The sequence below is a fragment of the Pempheris klunzingeri genome, chromosome 9 (assembly GCF_042242105.1).
Source record: "Pempheris klunzingeri isolate RE-2024b chromosome 9, fPemKlu1.hap1, whole genome shotgun sequence".
NCBI classification, from domain to species: Eukaryota; Metazoa; Chordata; class Actinopteri; order Acropomatiformes; family Pempheridae; genus Pempheris; species Pempheris klunzingeri.
In genome coordinates this window covers 17,664,450-17,683,783 of record NC_092020.1, presented here as the reverse complement: position 1 = coordinate 17,683,783, position 19,334 = coordinate 17,664,450, and the positions used below count along the sequence as shown (strand labels likewise).

Genomic DNA, 19,334 nt, shown 5'->3' with positions numbered 1-19,334 from the left:
GACTGAAATTAAACACAGAAATGTATTACACTTAAGATTAAAATGTTAACTTTGCCTCCTGATCCATGTTTTGCCACTCATGACCAAGTGACTCTAAACAATAGAGTATAAAATACATGAAATTTTAATGTACTAGGTTAATTATAATCATTATTGAGATTAACATCAGATTATTTTAAATTAATTTTGCATGCAATAGCATTTTACAGAATAACAGTGGGGCAAAAGATTCATGTTCAGTTAATTTAACTAATTTCCTGCCTACATTTGTTTTGGTTCTGGGGTGTTTTGTAAAAATGTTGAAACCATATATTGTACATTACAAAGAAAGTCACTCTAAATAATAAAGATTGTGTTTGTGGTGTGAAAGCTGTGGTCTGTTGACAGAGTTGCCTCTGTTTAGTGTTTGATAGATATTGATTGAAAAGATAAACATGTCTGATAATCTGACATTATAGGAGCACACTGGGAGGAAATCAGTGTACAAATCATAAGAAGAGTGGAACAATGAATTTGAAAGAAATACCTTTATATTATCTTTGATATCCAGGGTGGATAATTCATAACAGCATTGTTTAACATAACACACAAACATCCAAATACAATTTGTTACCACTTTAAAGTTGAAATTTGTGATTAGCATGTAATCACTCACTGTAGTAAACACTATTAGCAGTAGCAGTAGTATTACAAGTAAAATGTAGGCTACTTAAAGTATCAAAAGTAAAAGTACTCTATTGAAAATTACCACTTTCAGAGTGTTAAGTTATGGAGCCTTCGAGGACCTAAAAGAAGCTATGAGCACATAAAGTATGAGCAAAAAGATATACAGTGCAGGTATAAGTAAGAGTTATGGCAATAGTGAGAATATACAGTGCAAGTATAGTTACAAAGTATGGCAATACTGAGAGATTATATGCAGAACACCTGAGAGTATGATATGAATATAGTGTATGAACAGTAGTGTAAATATGAATAAGTTATAGGTCAGATATAAACAATACAGACAGCAGTATGAACATACTATGAATGAGCTCAGATATAAACAATGTAGACCGAAATATGAATGAGCTATAGGTTGGATATAAACAATATAAACAATAGTATAAATATGTAAGGGAATGTGAAATGTAATTTTTAAGAAATCAAAGGAACTAGCTATAGCAGACTATAGCAGTCAAACAAATCTGGTGTAAGACGTACAATATTTCCATCAAATCAAATCAACTTTATTGGCCAAGTTTGAATAGGCAAACAAGGAATTTGACTCGGTGAAGCTTGACTCTCTGTACAGTGAGGAAGTAAAGTAGAAATAAACTACAACAGTAGGAAAAGAATACAGAACAGTATAAACAATATATAACTCTTTAACAACAACGGTATGTACAATAGAGGTAGGTATCTGACAACTAGTGATATACATTAGGGAAGTACAAGTACCTCAAAATTATATTTGAGTGCGACAAAATACTTCAATAAACAACAAACTAAACTGCAAGTGATGACTGTAAAATCTGTCTCTGGGTCTGAATAAGATCTCTCTGAATGGGAACAGGAAAAACAAGACAATGGAAAACTTGGAAAAACTTCAATTAAAACTGGAGTAACTGTATTTAAATGCAGCAAAGTTATCCCAAACTCCCAGACAAAGACATACAGATGTGCTGGACATCGTCCTCGAGTGTGAGATTGATAGGAAAATAATTATACATTTACCACATTAGTAGATTTTCTTTGGTGTTGTGTGGCTCCGCGCCAACAGGGGGCGCTGATGTGTCTCGTATTAATATCCAGCCACCGTTAAATGTGACGGTGATGAAGCCGACCAGACGGATAACTCAGCTGGGCAGGGAGGGAAAGCCGGAGGAGGGAGTCCACGGAGAAAACTCTCTCCTGGAGCACAACTAGCTTAACCCGCCGCAAACTGCCCGACATGTTGTCACACCAGCCGGTTCCCTGAACAGAAGAGCAGCCGGATATTTTAAGGTTTTTCGCAGATTGGCTCTCACTATCGGCATGTCTTGACTCATCGGCTCTGTTGAACATTTGTGACCCTCATCCAGCAGCAACAACAGCTGGCTAACAAGCTAACAAGCGGTTAGCATTAGCTGCCAACCGCAGAGCAGCTGTCACCCCGGAAGGCCGTCGCCGCCGCCGTACCGGGTGGGGATTTAACTTTCTCCCTCCGTGTATGGACTGAACCAAAACAAAGTCATTAGTCGTATAATAAATCGGTATTTATTCTCTAGCGGTACGAATGGAGTCCTCTTTAGGGATGTGCGCAGAGGAGTGCTTGGCAATATCCTTTTTGAATTAAGTTACAGCCTTTTTTTATGTGTTTTTTTTTTTTCAGTTGGCTTTAGCTCGGTGGCTAACGTTAGCTTGACCGAATCATCTTCTCAGGTAACGTCAGTGAACTTTAGCAACTCTGCTAATTTAGATTAGTTCATGTCAAGATACGTAGAACTGTATTTTAGGAGCTAGGTTTACCTCTTTCTTTTACAGCCACAGTTGACTTTTAATTCAGGTCACTTTTAACCATATTAATACGACCACTCTCTTCTAGCTAGTTAAATAGCTAAAGCCCACTTGTTCATGAACGTTAGCCATGATTGAGCCTTTTTTGCTGCCTCTAACCACCATCTCCACTGAGCTGCTTTCTCTATGTTTTCATTGCTTTTTCCATTTGCCACATTAATTTTGCCTCCTAATTTTCAATAAGCATGGCATCATCTAACAGAGCTCATCACTCCTGTGTGTCTTCAGTCTAATCACACGCACAATAACTAAATATTTGCTTACTAACTTACACGTTTACACAACGTACAAGTATGACCACCTAGTGCTTGTGATGTCCAAGCACCTTTCTCATCCTCAGTCCAAATAATTCCTTGATTGTGGTGCTCACACTGTGAGAGGTCAGGAGCTGAGGGCTGGCCAGAAGGAGCCCAGACTACTGTCACTAATTGAGCGCAGTGGAGAGTTTATGTAAGTATCAGAGATTCTGATGATTGAACATTTATGTGTTTTTGTCAGGCTGTAGATGCATCAAGTGAGATTTTGCAGGTTATGTTTGAGTTTTAATGTTTTGGCTTTTGCTTTGTTCTGATAAAAATCCAAGTTTTGGCAGCCTTTTCTGCATTATTTGATGGCAGATCCTTGCTGTGGTATGTCTGAAGTGTCGGGCCTACTCTTCTGAGCAGGTCTTTATTTGGGAACTGTTTTATATTCCCTGCTGCCTTTTGATTGACGTGCACTCAGTGGTTGTGCTGCTTTTTAGGCCAAATATGGCTTTTAACTTGCAAGCTTTCAACTTGCAAATTGGCTTATAACAAGATGGCTTGGCTTGCCAGATTTTATTGCGAATTATGTTACATAAGCATCATATTGGAGGCAGTTTTTGTGGCCAAATCAGACAAGTCAGGTGTATGATTAGACAAAAACTGCAATATATAACATTTTCACAAGAGACAAGTTCTTTTCCTGCTGAGGACGTGAAGCAAATGTCGCATGTTAATATTTACAAAACATTTCAGAGTCAGGTGCCATGCAGTTCAGCAAAATAAGTCACTTGCTGCATGGATCAGGGAGGGTCTACCACGGAGCTGTTGTAATTTGGATCAGTTTCACATTAGCAGGACTGGCAGCTCGAGTATTTGTTTTGTGAAAGGGGATGTTGTGGGTGTGATGCACCATCAGTGTTGCTTGTGTTTGTAGCAGGTTGTAGCGGACGTCAGTGTGAGGGAGAAAGCAATTACTCCTACCAGCAGCCATCTCACTTCCCATTATCCAGAATTCCTCCACTTAGTCCTGGACCGTAATGGGACTCACATGGGAACACAAGCTGCGTCCTCAGCTGACTGTGTTAAAACCACACACACCAAACTCCACTCTTGACATGGAGAAACGAGGAAGGGTTGTAGTTTGTGCTGTACAGATATTACAACATAAATCTGGAAACCTATAAAAGTGACGTCTGTTGGTATTTTTGGAATTGGCAGGAACTATGGCCTAACAACCCCTCTGATATACCAGTTTGACAGTGTTTGGTTTCAGTTGAAACTCATGTTTCTTTTACACTCGGTGTTCATTTTTTAGGTTGTATATCTGTTGTTTATTAAAGATTTCATTAGTCCATGCTGGTGAAGATGTATTTGTGACCACCTGTAGCCTTTGTCAATGCAGTTTTGTATTGCGTTCAGGCTGTTTTGTTTGTCACAGACTTTGCCACTGATGCACCAACACTACTTTGCATCTATAATAGAGGTGTAATAACAAGTGATTTTTAAAGGTGACTTACAGGGGTTCAAAGAGGTCAGATAATAGAAACTATAACCTACAGCCTCAATTAAAACCACAACAATTGTGTTTAATTCAGCATTGCTTTATCGTTAGCTGGTACTATTACTTTGTCCACCTCCTTGAGCAGTGGATATTCTCTGTTGTTGATTGTAATGTAGTTTATGACATCAAATGGTCCCTTGCTGATTCTGGGAAACTGCAAGTCCCTCTGACACATTTAGTGCAGCAGGGCTGAATCATTTTCTTCTCCTCAACAGTAATCAGACTTATTGTGAAGCGGAGGGGAAGTGTGGGCAGTGCCCAGCATGCTTCTTTGACCCTGGCTGTTAGTCAGCCATTGTTGGAGAGTGAAATACGACCCTGCCTACATCAACCCACATCACAGATTTGAAGCTGCTTATGTTGACTATTTAATGACCCAAAGCTTGGCTCCTTTGAATGTACTCTACAGTGGACTTTTGTCTACAAAACTTGACTGAAGCAGAACGCTTGTTAGTTGATTTTGTATCATTGTTTGCATGTTCAACTAAAGCAACTGGACTGCAAATTAGACTAAAGGAGACTTTTGCATGTGTGCATGTGCATTTTTTAATTCTTAAATTCACATTTTAATCGCGTAATAATTATAATCTAATCTTAATGGTACATTTACCCATATTGCATCTGAAATGTTGACATATTCCAATATTTTTATACTATGATCTCATTGGAAAATCTGATAATTTTATCATCATTAAACATCACAGAGCTGATGCTAAGTGGGACTGTGGGTCTGTGCTCATACAGATTGGGTGTTTTGGCCAACCCTGATGCTGTTGTGTCTCGTCCAGTGCCTCAGCTGTCTATACCCATCAATGGTCATTTTGAAATTGTGCGAGGTATGTGACTTTTTTTTTTTTTCCTTAATTTCAGACTCATTGCATCAAATGCTTAGATAAGTTGCCAGCTGCTACAAACTATTCTTCATTTCTGTGAAGTCTTGTGTGTGATTCTTGTCCATTCTTTAACCCACCTCTTATGGTAACTTTAATTTTTACTCAGGGTTATGGCACAGTGATGCAGAGGTGAAAGCCCAGGGAGCATTTTGTTTGCAATTTAAAAATCAACTCATGACAACTAGAGTCTGTTGAAATGATTTATAACACCAGTGGTGTACTCCCACAACAGACCTTTGTACTGCATGGGCACCTTTTAAGCGCCCTTTTTGTCCCTTTCATTTCAGAGGCTGAAGAGGCTCTTCTTATTGACTTGTCAGTAGATTGTAAGTACCTTTTACCTCTCTTCAGGCTAAACTAATTTCTCTGTCTGCTTTGTTTCTTAATAGATTATGCAGAAAATATTGTGTTCATTGTTCCTTTAAGAGTAAAATGGGCCTGTGTTGTGGGAACAAAATAGAGCTGAAACACGGCATTTATTGCAACTCAGCCCCTTTCCAACCATGCTACATTTTTAGAGCATGCCTTCAGCTAAATGTCCACGTCCTTTATTTAGAAGCAGACGCTGGTCATGAGTTACCATGGGTCTCTGAAAGAATGCTAACTTGGCTCACTATTAAATCACTTTGCTTTGTTTTCTAGACAGTCTGCATCTCTAATGTGTTTGCCAAGTCAATAGGTGTCCAACATGTGTGTGAGTGTATGTGTGTTTTCTGTGCTCCTCTCAAGCATTTGTTAGGTTACGAATCAAAGGGGAAAAAGCTCCAGAGCTGCTGTTGGAACTACAGGATGATGATCGGACCCAGACTTTCTTCACCCAGGTGAAGAGTGCTCAGCAGCAAGGTAAGACTCCACTGTCAGTATTCTAAAGTAGTTGGAGGATGATTAATTATTTAATCACTCATTTAACATTTATTCACAGAGGGTGGATTACAATTCTTGCTGATTTCCTGTGTATTCCTGCCACCCACACCCTGGTGGAGAGACTCAATGGCTGCAGTTTACGTCATTATGCTTTCATTCTTATGTTTTAGCAATGTGACTGACACTCTTCTGATGAACTGGCAAACCTTTGTAATAGATTACAAGATATCATTGGCAGAGAGTCCAGTGTGTGATGCCACATTCCCTGCAGTGGGCCTTTCTTTTTGAGAGTATTTTGAATAATGTGAAATGAAAGGAAATGTGATTCAGGATATTCTGTTGACCTTAAAAGCAATTGCATAGAAACATTTCCTGCTGCAACTGGCTGGAATATATGAAGACTCATCTGTAGCGGAGAACATGCCACCATTCAAAAGTCTCCATATAAGGAACATATGTTGCGTGTTGGAGCAAAGTGGTGTGTTTTCAGCTTACTACAATGGACTTGCGTTGTTTATACTTGCACTGGTCTGCACCTCTCTGTCTTTGAACCACTTGTGGTTTATCACAACAATATGAATATCTTGACTTTAAGAAAAAATAAGATCCTTGGGCACTACTTTTGGAAAACCTGATGTATACTGTGGGGGTTTAATACACCCCTGGCAATCTTTTGACTGTGATTGTGTTAAAACACTACTCAAAGAGTCTCCAGGGTGTGTGTTACACTGTAGAGCTCATTATTATTATTATTATATATGGGTTTTGCTTTTTGATTGCATTTTTGATGTGTGTGTAAACTGTGGCTATTAAATCCATGTTTTTGTTGCCACTTCACTAACAAACACCATGGAGAAATAATAGATTTTGAATCAGGAAAATGGTGGTGAAGTTTGTTGTTGTAGTTATCTCTATACTCAGAACTTGTTCATCCAGTTTCACTGTTACTACTATCTGTGCACTCATTCACCCTCTAGTTAATAATTGTAACATCAAGTTGTGTAGTACTCAGTAGCACTGCGGTGGACCTGTGCCCTCCCCAGTCTTGCTATCAACAAGCAGCTTGTTTCCTCTACTTCCTGTAATGCCAGCATGGAGCTTCTGGGTGTTGGCTCATTTTTATCTGTGTTCATATTTACATGGAGGTCGGCTGAAATGAGGTGTGAATTTACTTAAGTAAAGTCAAAGGTTTACTGAGGCATGTTGCCTTCTATCATGAGCAAGCTGTAGTTCAATTATTTTTAGTGACTTAGTAGTGCTGTGTTGAGTCTGGATCATTGTGTGCTTCCATCTGACAACGCTATTTATTTAATTTTTGCAGTTGAATCTAAACTCAAACCCAAAGCGATGGAGCCACTTACACCAACAGCAGTGAGAGGACCAGTCCCCATCCCACCGCAAAGAGCAAACAAGACAAACTCAGTGGGCTCTGGAGTCAATCCACCCAAATCTACCAGTGCACTGCCTCCCAAACTCAACAACAACACATCAGCAAATCAGACAAACACAGGTAATAAACTTGTACAGTGATTACATGTTAAAGCCCTAAACGTATATGTTTCAGCTATCATCTTAAATCATTTTGAACTTACTGTTTGTGAAGATCCAATTCAGTCGCTTGCCTCAGACTTTGGTTTTGAGGACAACTTCAACCATGCTCTCAAAGTCGAGGAGAAGAAGAACCATCAGAATCGCATAGTTGCCTCCAGAGAGCCTCCTCCAGTTCCACCTCTACCTCCTCGCAAAGCCTCCTACACCCCAACCAATCCTCTGCCTCCTCCACCTGTCCCTAAAGACAGGGCTGTCCCCATACAGGCCAAAGACACCTCCTTCACCACTAGCACCAAACCAGAGTAAGTTGACCTTTCATGACACCATGTCAGGTTCACTGGAAACACTGGAATCTGCCCAAAATACTGCTGGCGCTAAACAATACCCACTTTATCCATTCCAGTAGTTATAGGTCAGGGTTTGACCGCGTTGACAGGCCACCGTCTTGGTGCGACAGTCCCACCACCAACAGCATGAGACAGGCTATGTTCTCCAGTCAGGCAGGACAGAGAGAGTACCTCATCAAACACCGCCTGGGTAAGAAGGAGAACGAATACGTGGACATTGAGACTTTCAGGTGAGAGAAGCTTCTTTATTCACCATCGGGTCTTGCTATAGAAATAGAACAGTTTAGAAAAAGGTGCTGCTGCACACATTAACCCGATGCTGCCTTCTGTTTAGGTTTTTTACAGGTACGTGGAATGTGAACGGCCAATCTCCAGACAGCAGCTTTGAGCCGTGGCTCTGCTGTGACACAGAGCCTCCCGATATGTATGCACTTGGGTCAGTGAGAGTTTATCATACAGCACTTTGATCACCACAAAGTCCTGCATTGCCCTCTGCACTTGCTTAAATAACATCCAATATGGTGACTTGGTTTTGTTCTCTAGTTTTCAGGAATTGGACCTGAGCACTGAGGCTTTCTTCTACATGGACTCGTCAAAGGAGCAGCTCTGGGTGGATGCGGTGGAGAAGAGCTTGCACCCAAAAGCTAAGTACAAGAGGGTGAGTAGAGAAAGAGCTTCTGAAAGGCCAGATATCCTTGCTGGCGTCTGTGTGTAAATGCAGCCATTTACTGCGAATCAATACTGTCAAGATGGACATTAGTAAAGGTACTGACGTGCTTTTATTTTGTCTACAGCTTCGGATCATACGACTTGTTGGGATGATGCTTGTGGTCTATGTCAAAAAGGCACACAGACAGCACATAAAAGAAGTGGCTGCAGAGCATGTGGGGACAGGAATCATGGGAAAAATGGTTTGTTCACACCAAATGCCCCAAAATGCACATGGTGATAGTGGTGATTTTTATTTTTTCCATTCAAGTGCAGACAGAAATTGGGAACGTTTTAAGAAATTCTTTTACTTGAATGTCGAAATTTTTATAAATGTTTTTTTTCTTCTTTTTTAACACACACACACACACACACACACACAAAGGTCAATACCTTTTTTTTTCTGATAACAGTACTTGCAGTGTACTCCACTTGGCTTCTGTTTGGTTTATTTAATTAGTTAGATGTTACTGCTTCATGCATTTGCCTAAATTAAGGTAAAGAGCTGTTTAAATGCTTCCTTTCCATGTTTTATTTATTCTTCTCTTTTTTTGCAGGGGAACAAAGGAGGCGTGGCAGTGAGGTTTGTTTTCCACAACACTAGCTTCTGCATCGTCAATTCCCATCTAGCGGCACACGTGGAGGACTTTGAGCGCCGCAACCAGGACTATAAGGACATATGTGCCCGTATGACCTTCCACTTACCGGACCACCCCCCTCTCAGTATCGTCAAGCACGAGTGAGTTCCTCACTTGTTCGTGAGTTTCCAGAGGGAAAACGTGGTGCTGAATTAATGTTAATTAATAACTCATTGGTTGTGTTTGTATCATCATCTTGAGGTTTTGTCCACCACCAGCTATAACTGAATGTATTTTTCTTTTTCCAGCAGTACTGAATCCATTGAATACTACAAAGCTTTTGTTGAACTTAATCAGTGTATATAATCAAGTATAAGCTCCAGGCTATAGATCTGTAGTATTTGTATTGTAGAACATATTCAGAACAAAGTTGTTGCTGTAAACTGTCTGTTTTGTGTTTCAGTGTTGTAATCTGGCTTGGGGATTTAAACTATCGTCTGTTCTTGTACGATGCTGCTGAGGTCAAACAGCACATCGTAAAGAATGAGCTAAAAAAACTTCAGGAGGTTGATCAGGTAAGAGACTGTTACCCGCTCAGTGTTTTCTCTAAACTTAATAGTTGTACATTGATGACCAACAGCTGAAAGAAAACACACCGCCACGCTTACTCACTATTAACTTAGTGAGTGAGCACTATTAAGTGCTTAAGGCTCTTAAGCTCTAGTTATTCTTTCATAAGTGAAGCGTTCTTGTTTGAATAGGCTTAGCTTGTGTTTTGGATGTGAATTTATGGAACTGTAAGACATTGTGATGTAACCGAAGCAGTAAATACCCCTTAATAAATAGTGCCTAGGCAAATATGTCACTGTTTTGCCATTATTACAGGGGTTGTTTGTAATTTGTAATTTTCCTCTTGAAATAATTAAGGATTCACCAAATAATTTTTTATTGTGCAGCTGAACATTCAGAGGCAGACAAAGAGAGCCTTCACAGACTTCATGGAGGGAGAGATCAACTTCATTCCCACATACAAGTACGACCCCAAAACAGATCGATGGGATTCAAGGTAACAAAAAAAAATCCAGTTTTGTTTTTCTACTGAATGAATACACTCACCACAGGATTTCCTATTTTTGTGTTTTATCCAACTTGTCCTTAGTTTCAGTTTTTCTTCCTTAGAATTCTGATTAAATTCTGCTAGTAAGGTACTCTCTTCCAGCCTTATCGTTGCTGTAATACAGAGTCAGCAGTACTGTATGTGTGTCTGGTGTCTGACCCTTAGCTTTGCCTCTGAAACTCTGACTGTTTCCTGCAGTGGGAAGTGCCGCGTCCCGGCTTGGTGCGACAGAATCCTGTGGAGAGGCAACAATGTCAAGCAGCTCAAATACCGGAGTCACATGGAGCTGCAAACTAGTGACCACAAACCTGTCAGCTCCCTCTTTAGTGTCGGGGTAAGAAGCCATGTTGTCAAAAAAAACTAAACCGACTGGATTTGGTCGAGACGTGCATGGTTCTTCTTTTAATTTGAACTTTGATGTAATAAACATTTTTTATTTATTTGGAAAATAAACAAGTAGGACCTTTTTTGTGTTTGCGTAACAGGTTAAGGTGGTAAATGAGGAGCGCCACAAAAAGGTGTTTGAGGAAATTGTTCGGGCGATGGACAGAATGGAGAATGATTTCCTTCCATCTGTATCTCTGAGCAGGAGAGAGGTAAATGCACTCATCATCATCATCATACTGACTCTGATCTGACTAATAACCTTTAACACAAGGTAACCAGTTGTGATTTCTCATAAGATTTAGTCAGATAAAGCTACTGGGAATTTGTGGCTTGATGTTGCATCTCTGTCTTTGTCCTGCAGTTTGCATTTGAGAATGTGAAATTCCGGCAGCTTCAAAGGGAGCGCTTCCTAATAACAAATGACGGGCAGGTCCCCTGTCACTTTGCCTTCATCCCCAAACTCAATGACTCACTGTATTGCAAACCTTGGCTCCGTGCCGAGCCGAGTGATGGATTCTTAGAGCCAAGTAAGTTCTTTAATAACTCCCTTTTCTTCTTTGATGGTCCATAGGCTTGTGATCTTGACTTTGAATAATGAATAATCTGTGATCATTTAGTATTTTCATTATTGGTGATGATGAAATGTAATGAGATTATTAATGTAGTTATCTATTTAGGACAACCTTGTACTGTTACATGGCCCCAGTTTGACATTCAACTTTTTCTAATTGTTGTATTTAAAGGTCCCACATTCTACTAATTTTCAAGTTCATACTTATAGTTGGAGGACCTACTAAACCAATGGTTTAATGCTCAAAAAGTATAGTGTCTTTATCATGTTTTGACTCCCTTACATTACATTATTAAATGTTTAACAAGGACGCTTGGAGGGAAAAGTGAATGAAAAGTGCTTAAAAACAATAGCTAACAGATAAAATGATAATAATAATAACTTGTAACCTCTAACCTTTTTAGTCTTTAATATCCCTTTTAGTTTGCAAATAATCAATAGTGCAGACTCAGCTCCTCTGACAGTGTTCCTGTCACAGTTCCTCAGAAAACTTCCTGTAAAGCTCTTCCTTATCTTGCTGAGCAGATGAGACCCTGGAGATCTATCTGGAGGTGTATGTCAGTAAAGACTCTGTCACGCTGCTGAACTCCGGAGAGGACACCATAGAGGACATCCTGGTGCTCCATCTGGACCGCGGCAAGGACTACTTCATTACCATATCGGGCAACTACCTGCCCAGCTGCTTTGGCACCTCGCTGGAGACTCTGTGCCGCATGAAGAAGCCCATCAGAGAGATCCCCATCACCAAACTCATTGATCTGGTGAGGGAAAGCTAGTCCAGCTGTGATCCATTCAGACCAGTTTAAAGTGATAGGATTAGTGAATGGAGGCATATTTTCCACAGATTAGCTGAAACTCTGATTGTGAAACAAAAACCTTCCTCTACAAGGAGCAGCTTAGCTCAGATTGAAATCCGACAGCTATTCACGACCTGAAACCTGAGCGGGGACACGTGAGGGCTTGTTCACTCCCTCAGGGTAAACTCAGTCACACACAGAGAGCCTATATTTGGAGAACATAAAATGTCTCAACCTGTATATTTCTGGCCAAGAGGGGCCAAGGGAATGAGGAAGTGGCAAAAACATAGGAAGGGAGCTCCTAAAGAACAGGGAAATTTGACTCAGGTTAGGCCCATATTACTGCTTTATATAAATAGACTCCTCTGGTCTTTACATTCCCCTCTGTCTGTTTCCATAATGCTATTTTTGACATAATCTGATTTGGCTTTGAAATCTACTGCTGCTATCATTCAGTGCTCCTTTATTTCTATTCAAAATACTCAATTTTCCTACTGGCCTGGTGTATTGGATCAATTATTTATGAAACAACAATCCACGATCTATCTGCATTTTCTGATTCTGTGTTTACGTAAACCACTTCTATCTACTTTGTTCTGTCTTCTTTTGTTTCCCTTCATCGCCTCTTCTTGCCTTGATCATTCCTTTCCAACTCTTCACTGTGGTTGTGGGCTGACTTCTTGCTCAGGGGGAGGACAGCTACATGGAAAAGGTAAATTATTAACTCTGATATTGATCAGACATAAGGTAAATTAGGGTCGATATCAACTTCGTTACATGACCAAGTATCTGCTACACTTTATTGACCTTCCTCATAAAGCGACATGGGTTCAAGTATTATTAGAGTCAGTCATGTGAGGATATGGTAGCCCTGTTAACTTTACCTGTGAAGGTTTCCAATACTAGAGTAGATTTTTTTTTTTTTTTTATATGAATAAAATAGTTTCAACAATCCAACAAGCAGAAATATTTTCACATTTGTATGGTAATTACAGGAAAAGTATCAAGTTTCATCTCTGTATGTTAAGTAGCTAGATGTAGGAAACAATTAGCTTAGCCTAGCGTAAAGACTGCAAGCAGAGGGAAACGGAAACTTGGTCTTGCCAAAGTTCAGAAAGATGCCAACAACACCTAAGCGGGTGCTCAGCTCAAACACCCCTGCGTTGTGCAAGCGGCTGCATTAGTGGGGACCTGTTTATTTTCTGTACTGTGTACCGTCCAGATTAAGTAACAGATTGATGAGATTGAAAGTTTATCAAATGCCAAAACACTGCAAACGGAAAAAAAATGTAAGCTTTAGAGGTGTTGGTAGTATTTTCTAACTTTGATCTGTCTGCGGTCTCCCCATGCTTCTAATCTTTATGCTAAACTAAGCTAATATCTTAGCTTTAGCTCCATACTTAGGACACAGACACATGAGTGGTATTAAACTTCTATCTATCTCTTGGAAAGTAAGTAACTTGGTGTAAGTCCTTCTATATTGGAATATTCCTTTTAATGTGCAGTGCCTTTCAGCTACAATATATTGCACTGATACTCACCTGCTGTCTGCATCTTAGATCAATTTAAAAAGTGGTTTCACATGTTCATCGGAAAATTGAATCAGTGCATATTCTACTTTTTGTAGAAGCTGACAAGGGCAGCAGTTGGTAACCCACAGGCACCACTGAGCAGACCATGCCAGCTTAGCTATAATCTGTGTGTGGATCAGCCATCCATTAAATCTCCCCTGGCTCATTTAGGACAGGCTACACCAGTCCAGTGAAACTTAGACACACGCAAACATGCAAAATCTCATTTCACAGCAGGTCACCCTCACTGCACAGCTCCCTCCTACACATGATTAAAGCTAATGAGAAGAAGTATCAGGGTCTGCTCAGCTAACACTCCTATGAAGCCTAACGACAAGTCTCTTCTTCCATCTCGTAGCTTCTGTGGAACCGAAAAGCTGCATCAGTTAACAGATTTCTTGAATCCCCACATTGTAAATACCTTGAGTGTATGTATATATATATATATATATATATATATATATATATATATATCTCTAATATCTAATTAGGTCTGCATGTTTGCCATTGTCTCCCATTAAAGACCCACTCTGAGCTAATGTGCAACATCGCTAGCTGTGGTTATTTTTGGACGTCTCTCGTGAGCCTCGGGGATCCATTTGCAGAGACACTAAGAATGTGATATCCTGCCGTTTCTAAAATGGCTCTTTGAAGTTTAAAGCCCTCAGAGATAATCCTGACCTCACTGCTGCTATTAATTGATCGGATGTGTCATGTGCAGTCACTCTAGTAGTGAATCACATTGTATGTCATGTCATGTCATGACTTTTGATCTCTTTTTTTTTTTTCATGAATGGAGAGTATATTAGTATTTTACTCCAGGAAGTAATCTGCTGTCTGCGCTACAATTTCATGTACAAAGTCATGCTCACTGCGTTATCTCTCATCAGGAAAAGTCAAAAGTGAGCTTCCTGATGGTGGATGGTGCAAGTACTGAGGAGAAACCTCTAAAGATCCCCAAGGAGGTGTGGATTCTTGTGAACCATCTCTTCACCAAGTCCTGTGATCAGGTGAGACAGCTGATAGAATACTCTCTACATTAAGGTTTTATCATTGAGATGTAACAAGACTGCTGAACTTCCTGTGACAGTACCCTTATATTGCATTGCTGGCCTGTTAAACCGTGTATCTCCAAAATATCAACTTTTCATGAGCTGAGAAACTGTGCTGAGGCTTTCTTTCAGTTTTGTGACAATGTATTTTTCATATAATTTAATAGTTTTTTTTATGTGATATATTTCTTTTATGAGGAGGGGCAATTTTCTCAACCCATAAAGGAACAACTTCATCCTTTTTAAGTTCAAAGATGACAAATTTGGAGACAGATTTGGACACGCAACAGTAGATGGCTCATAATATGCATCTGCTCCTTTATGGTCATACTAATTAGATAGATAGATAGATGCAAGGTAAATAAATACAAAATGCAATATGCACTATAAAAAAGTACCATATGTAATATGCAGAGCAAAAAATTGTAACTGGACACAGAGTTACTTCTGGTAACAGTTTAGATATTTCCATATTTGTCCCTGAATGCCTCCCAGGAGGACTTGTTCCAGACACCAGGCCTACAAGAGGAGCTGCAGAGCATCATCGACTGTCTGGACACCAGCATCCCAGACACCGTCTGTATCCTTGTTTATGAAACCAGTCCCATAAGACCGGATCTCACCATTACCATTATCAGCCCTGCAAATGGCTTATAAAACAAAAGACATCAGCAGCATAAAGACACAAACTTACACACTAACCTAATTAACACATGGGCGCTGTTATGTCCTCTTGATCATGTGACTGTGTGGTGTAGTCTGAGTCAAGAGGGTTAATGTCTCTCAGTGCTACTAAGTGCTGAATTCTAAGTTAGCTTGCTAGCTACAACTGTTTACAGATAAAAACAAGAAGACACACAGGCAGACCTGTTTATTATGTTAACATGAATGATGCAGTGGGTGCCGTCTTTGCTTGTTCATCCTGAACCGCTCATGTAGTTGGCTGTAACCACTCTGTTGCTGAGGCTCTGCTGATCTTCTTGGAGGCCTTGCCGGAGCCGGTGCTGTGTTATGAACTCTACCAGCGGTGCCTAGAATGTGCTCATGACAGCCGTCTCTGCAAACAGGTACACTTAACATACAATGTGCTTATCTGTTATTAACTGTGATATTTACCAACTTTCTGTGTCCTTAGAAGTGTTGCAGAGTGCAGAAAGACTGTTTTGACTTGGCTTTATCTCAGGATTTGTCTGCTGTATTCTGCATACAGTAGTACGTATGACTAATCTTTGTCTACTTTTGTCCATTGACAGTTGATCTCCCAGTTGCCCCGTGCTCACCGCAACGTGTTTCGCTACTTAATGGCCTTTCTGAAAGAACTTCTCAAGCACTCGCATAACAACAACCTAACAGCCAGCCTCATAGGTATGAAATGGTTCATTATACTTTATAGTTCAAGGAACAATCAATTTGAACAACATAGCACAATGTCTGAAGAAAAATAAGAAAATCATAGTGTTAATTAATTCCTGGTATGTGTCGCTGTGTGCGTGTTCGTTCTATTTTTCCTACTCGAGAATAATCAGGGTAACATCATCAGTCACGTAGATCCCCACAAGCTAATGTGACAACAACAGTGCTATTCTTTTTAGAGTAATTCTGTGACAATAACATCTGACATGCATGCATTCACATGCAAGATTCAACAGCACTATTGATACCTAAACAATATAATGCTAGTCTTTACACTATTACTATGATTCCATATACTCTTTTACTCAAAATGCCGCACTTAGGCAATAATTGAATATGTGTTGGTGCCAGTATGAAACAGACTCATATTCACAAGTATTGAGATGGTGCAGTTTTCTGTCAGTCAGGGATTTTACTCATCATCTTTATGAAAGCCAGCCCGCTAAATATCCTGACAAATCACAAGGGTTGGCTACACTGACATGAATGTTTTAACGACATATCGTCTTGACACTGCTGATTATACAGAATATGAAAATAGTTTTATGTTACTTGATAGAAGGTTGAAGTTAGCCTTGTGTTAGTATCAGGTTCTTTACATGTTTCTTCTGTTCTTGTGTTTTAGCAACACTCTTTGCCAGCCTCCTCATCCGACCGCCTCCCAAACTGGCGGGCAGGCAGTCACCACACGACCGGCAGAAAGCCATCGACTTCATTCTGGGGTTCCTCATGGCAGGAGACGAGGAGTAACCGAGGTTGATGGTCCCTCACTACGTCAGTCAGGTTCGGAGGTTATTCCCAACCTGGCTTACTGTTAGCAAAGGACCTGGACCTGTAGGACACTGTAACATGACCCACTTGGTATTTTGTCATCAGTTGGAGACCAGTGCAGCTGTTTTGCACCCTGCCTTTCACAAACTCTGATGTTAGAGGAAGACCTCCATTAGAACTGTGATGATTTTACCAAGTGTCATATATTCAGATCCTTCACAGTATCACCGCTCGCTGGATTTGGAAGCACTTGGAAGAGGTTTGAACTGATGCCTCTGCACTTTCTGATAACCTAAAGGCCCAGCGCCTCCAGGCTAGAGTTGTCCTCGCCCTCAGCTGGCTTCTTGTTGTAGGTGTTCATGCCAAAATAACCCCTGAACAGTGAGTGTTATGAATGTGACAACACTATGTATTCATAGATGCTAAGCGAAAGACTCGGTTACACTAAAGAAAAGGATATTCCTGACGTTTTAAGAAGTAGACTGAATACTAGTATATCGTACGAAGCATTAAGTAGTTTGAAATGGGATAATTATGGAAATCTATATACTAAGAATGTTTAAGCTTAAGATAAATCATGACAATCATCTATTTTGCCGCATTTTTCCTGAGGGGACAAGATTAAGATATCTGTGAGAATTGTTTGTTCCCATACCCACTGTATTTTAACTGTTATTTATATATTTTTCTTCAATGTTTGCACCATCTGAACTGTCTCCGGTTCCTACTACTAGTATGGTTAATTTTCAGCTCTGGATTGGTTGTAAAATATGTTTTTATCATGCTGTTATAGAAAACTCTGTCGTGGATGTTTGCAGTGTTTTTGTGTAGCGTCAGCCATGAGCCTTACATCTTGTTTTGCCAGTTCCTCTTGAGTTACAAAACAGGTCTGTTAACACACTAACTTCCTGGTCCACTGGAATGGAGTAAGAAGTTACCCCCTGTGGTTCTTGATGTCTTAAATGGTGTAAATAGCGATCATGTCCCTGTTTCATGGGTATTTGGTATGGTGGTGCAAATCTGTGATGGTGTCTACAGTTTGTCCTGTTCGTCATCAAGGTGGTACTCTTAATGTCTGTTTGTTTACATGTCTTTTTTTCCTTACCGCTGCCACATCTTAAAGCTCATCTGTTGTTTTACGCCTGTGTAATGCCAAGACACAGCCGTTGTGTTCCTCATGGTAAATGCAGATGAGTAATACTCTCGTTTTAACTAATGCAGCACTTTCTGGGGGCAAGTTTTGCAAGATTTAACGGCTCATTACTCTGCAGGATACAGTCTGTCTTTGTGCACCTTTCTCATTTGTGCCACTGAGGATTTTTTTTTGTTTCTGTAGTCACTGTTGCAAAACTTGTCATGGTTATTGAAATAAGGAACTTCTATGCGGTGTATAATGAACGTTATTTCCTGTTTAACAGTTGTACCCAAGAGATGTCAGTATTTGAATTCCCACCCAACAAAAATATTCACATTTATGACATTTTCCCTCGCTCAGTATCTCCTGTAATGTAAAGATGCCAGAAAAAGCCTGGAGTTTTTCTTTTCAGATGCTCCAGGAGCTTTTAAATACTTCATGTTTGGAGACAATGTGAGCACAAGATGTAATGTGACAACACCGACAATCATGGCACTGCTTGGCAAAAACCTTTCTGGCTTTGTTAGTTGCTGTATTCTTGCTTAGTTCCTTCTGCCTTAATTGCCATCAGCACACTAGGTTCTTCCCGTTGGTCTTCATCAAGCTGAGCTTTGCCAAAAGGTGGCTCTGGCGTGAAGGAATAGTTCCTGTTGATTCAGATTGAGAGCAGCCATTTTACAATAGCCATTTATCAATTCACTATTTAGAGATATTGTCCTCGAGGCAAACACAAAATTGGTATAGTCAATAACCTTTGATTTTGAAGTGTTATCTTATGCCACTTCACCAGCTGATGTATTTGTAAAATTCATTATGCTTTTTGTCCTCAGTTTTGTCACAATCTCTTCATAAAACTAAGGTACATTTAAAGGTACACAATGAAACACTCGCACCTGTTTTCAACTTTTTAGAGTTTTGGTGCTTTTAATTTATTTAACAGTAATAAAACTGTGTATAAAGCTGTTTTTGTTTTCCCATTCAGCACCCCCTTTTTGAAAACTGTGTTAAATCTTGTTGACACTCTTATTTATATAAACAGATGTACACTGGTTTTGGGGCTGACTCTTCACATACATATGAAATCGTTACTAGCTGATGTTCACGCTATACTTAGTCTGCTCAGTGGCTGGTGAGAGATCCTTCACCTCAGTGCTACATTCTCCTTCCCTATGAATATAAAACCTCCGACTTGGACCTGCTGCCACCATTTGCCTGTTGTGCTGTAGCCCAGTTTG

General features: G+C 40.0%; 1 protein-coding gene across 2 annotated transcripts; it reads left to right on the top strand.

The window, feature by feature from the left end:
* The first annotated feature begins 2,128 nt into the window (after positions 1–2,128).
* Positions 2,129–18,040, top strand: ocrl (OCRL inositol polyphosphate-5-phosphatase). 2 transcript variants are annotated; one of them, XM_070836441.1, is made up of 23 exons: positions 2,129–2,163; positions 5,089–5,180; positions 5,525–5,563; positions 5,967–6,080; positions 7,423–7,611; positions 7,705–7,954; positions 8,056–8,229; positions 8,334–8,435; positions 8,543–8,657; positions 8,794–8,910; positions 9,265–9,446; positions 9,749–9,860; positions 10,242–10,351; positions 10,601–10,736; positions 10,888–10,998; positions 11,151–11,316; positions 11,886–12,121; positions 12,846–12,869; positions 14,619–14,738; positions 15,276–15,360; positions 15,720–15,847; positions 16,034–16,145; positions 16,819–18,040. In XM_070836441.1, the coding sequence occupies exons 5-23, from the start codon at positions 7,449–7,451 to the stop codon at positions 16,941–16,943; spliced, it is 2,568 nt and encodes an 855-aa protein (XP_070692542.1). In that variant the 5' UTR covers positions 2,129–2,163; positions 5,089–5,180; positions 5,525–5,563; positions 5,967–6,080; positions 7,423–7,448; the 3' UTR covers positions 16,944–18,040. The 2 variants fall into 2 exon arrangements, with proteins under 2 accessions (XP_070692542.1, XP_070692541.1); XM_070836440.1 differs by lacking the exons at positions 2,129–2,163; positions 5,089–5,180; positions 5,525–5,563; positions 12,846–12,869 and having other exon boundaries at positions 5,973–6,080.
* The last annotated feature ends 1,294 nt before the right edge of the window (positions 18,041–19,334 follow it).

Coding starts and splice junctions, on each gene's coding strand:
- ocrl (XM_070836441.1), top strand. CDS start 7,449: ATGGAGCCACTTACACCAACAGCAGTGAGAGGACCAGTCCCCATCCCA. Junction 10,737..10,887: donor GCTCCCTCTTTAGTGTCGGG/GTAAGAAGCCAT, acceptor TTTGCGTAACAG/GTTAAGGTGGTAAATGAGGA. Junction 15,848..16,033: donor ACAGCCGTCTCTGCAAACAG/GTACACTTAACA, acceptor GTCCATTGACAG/TTGATCTCCCAGTTGCCCCG.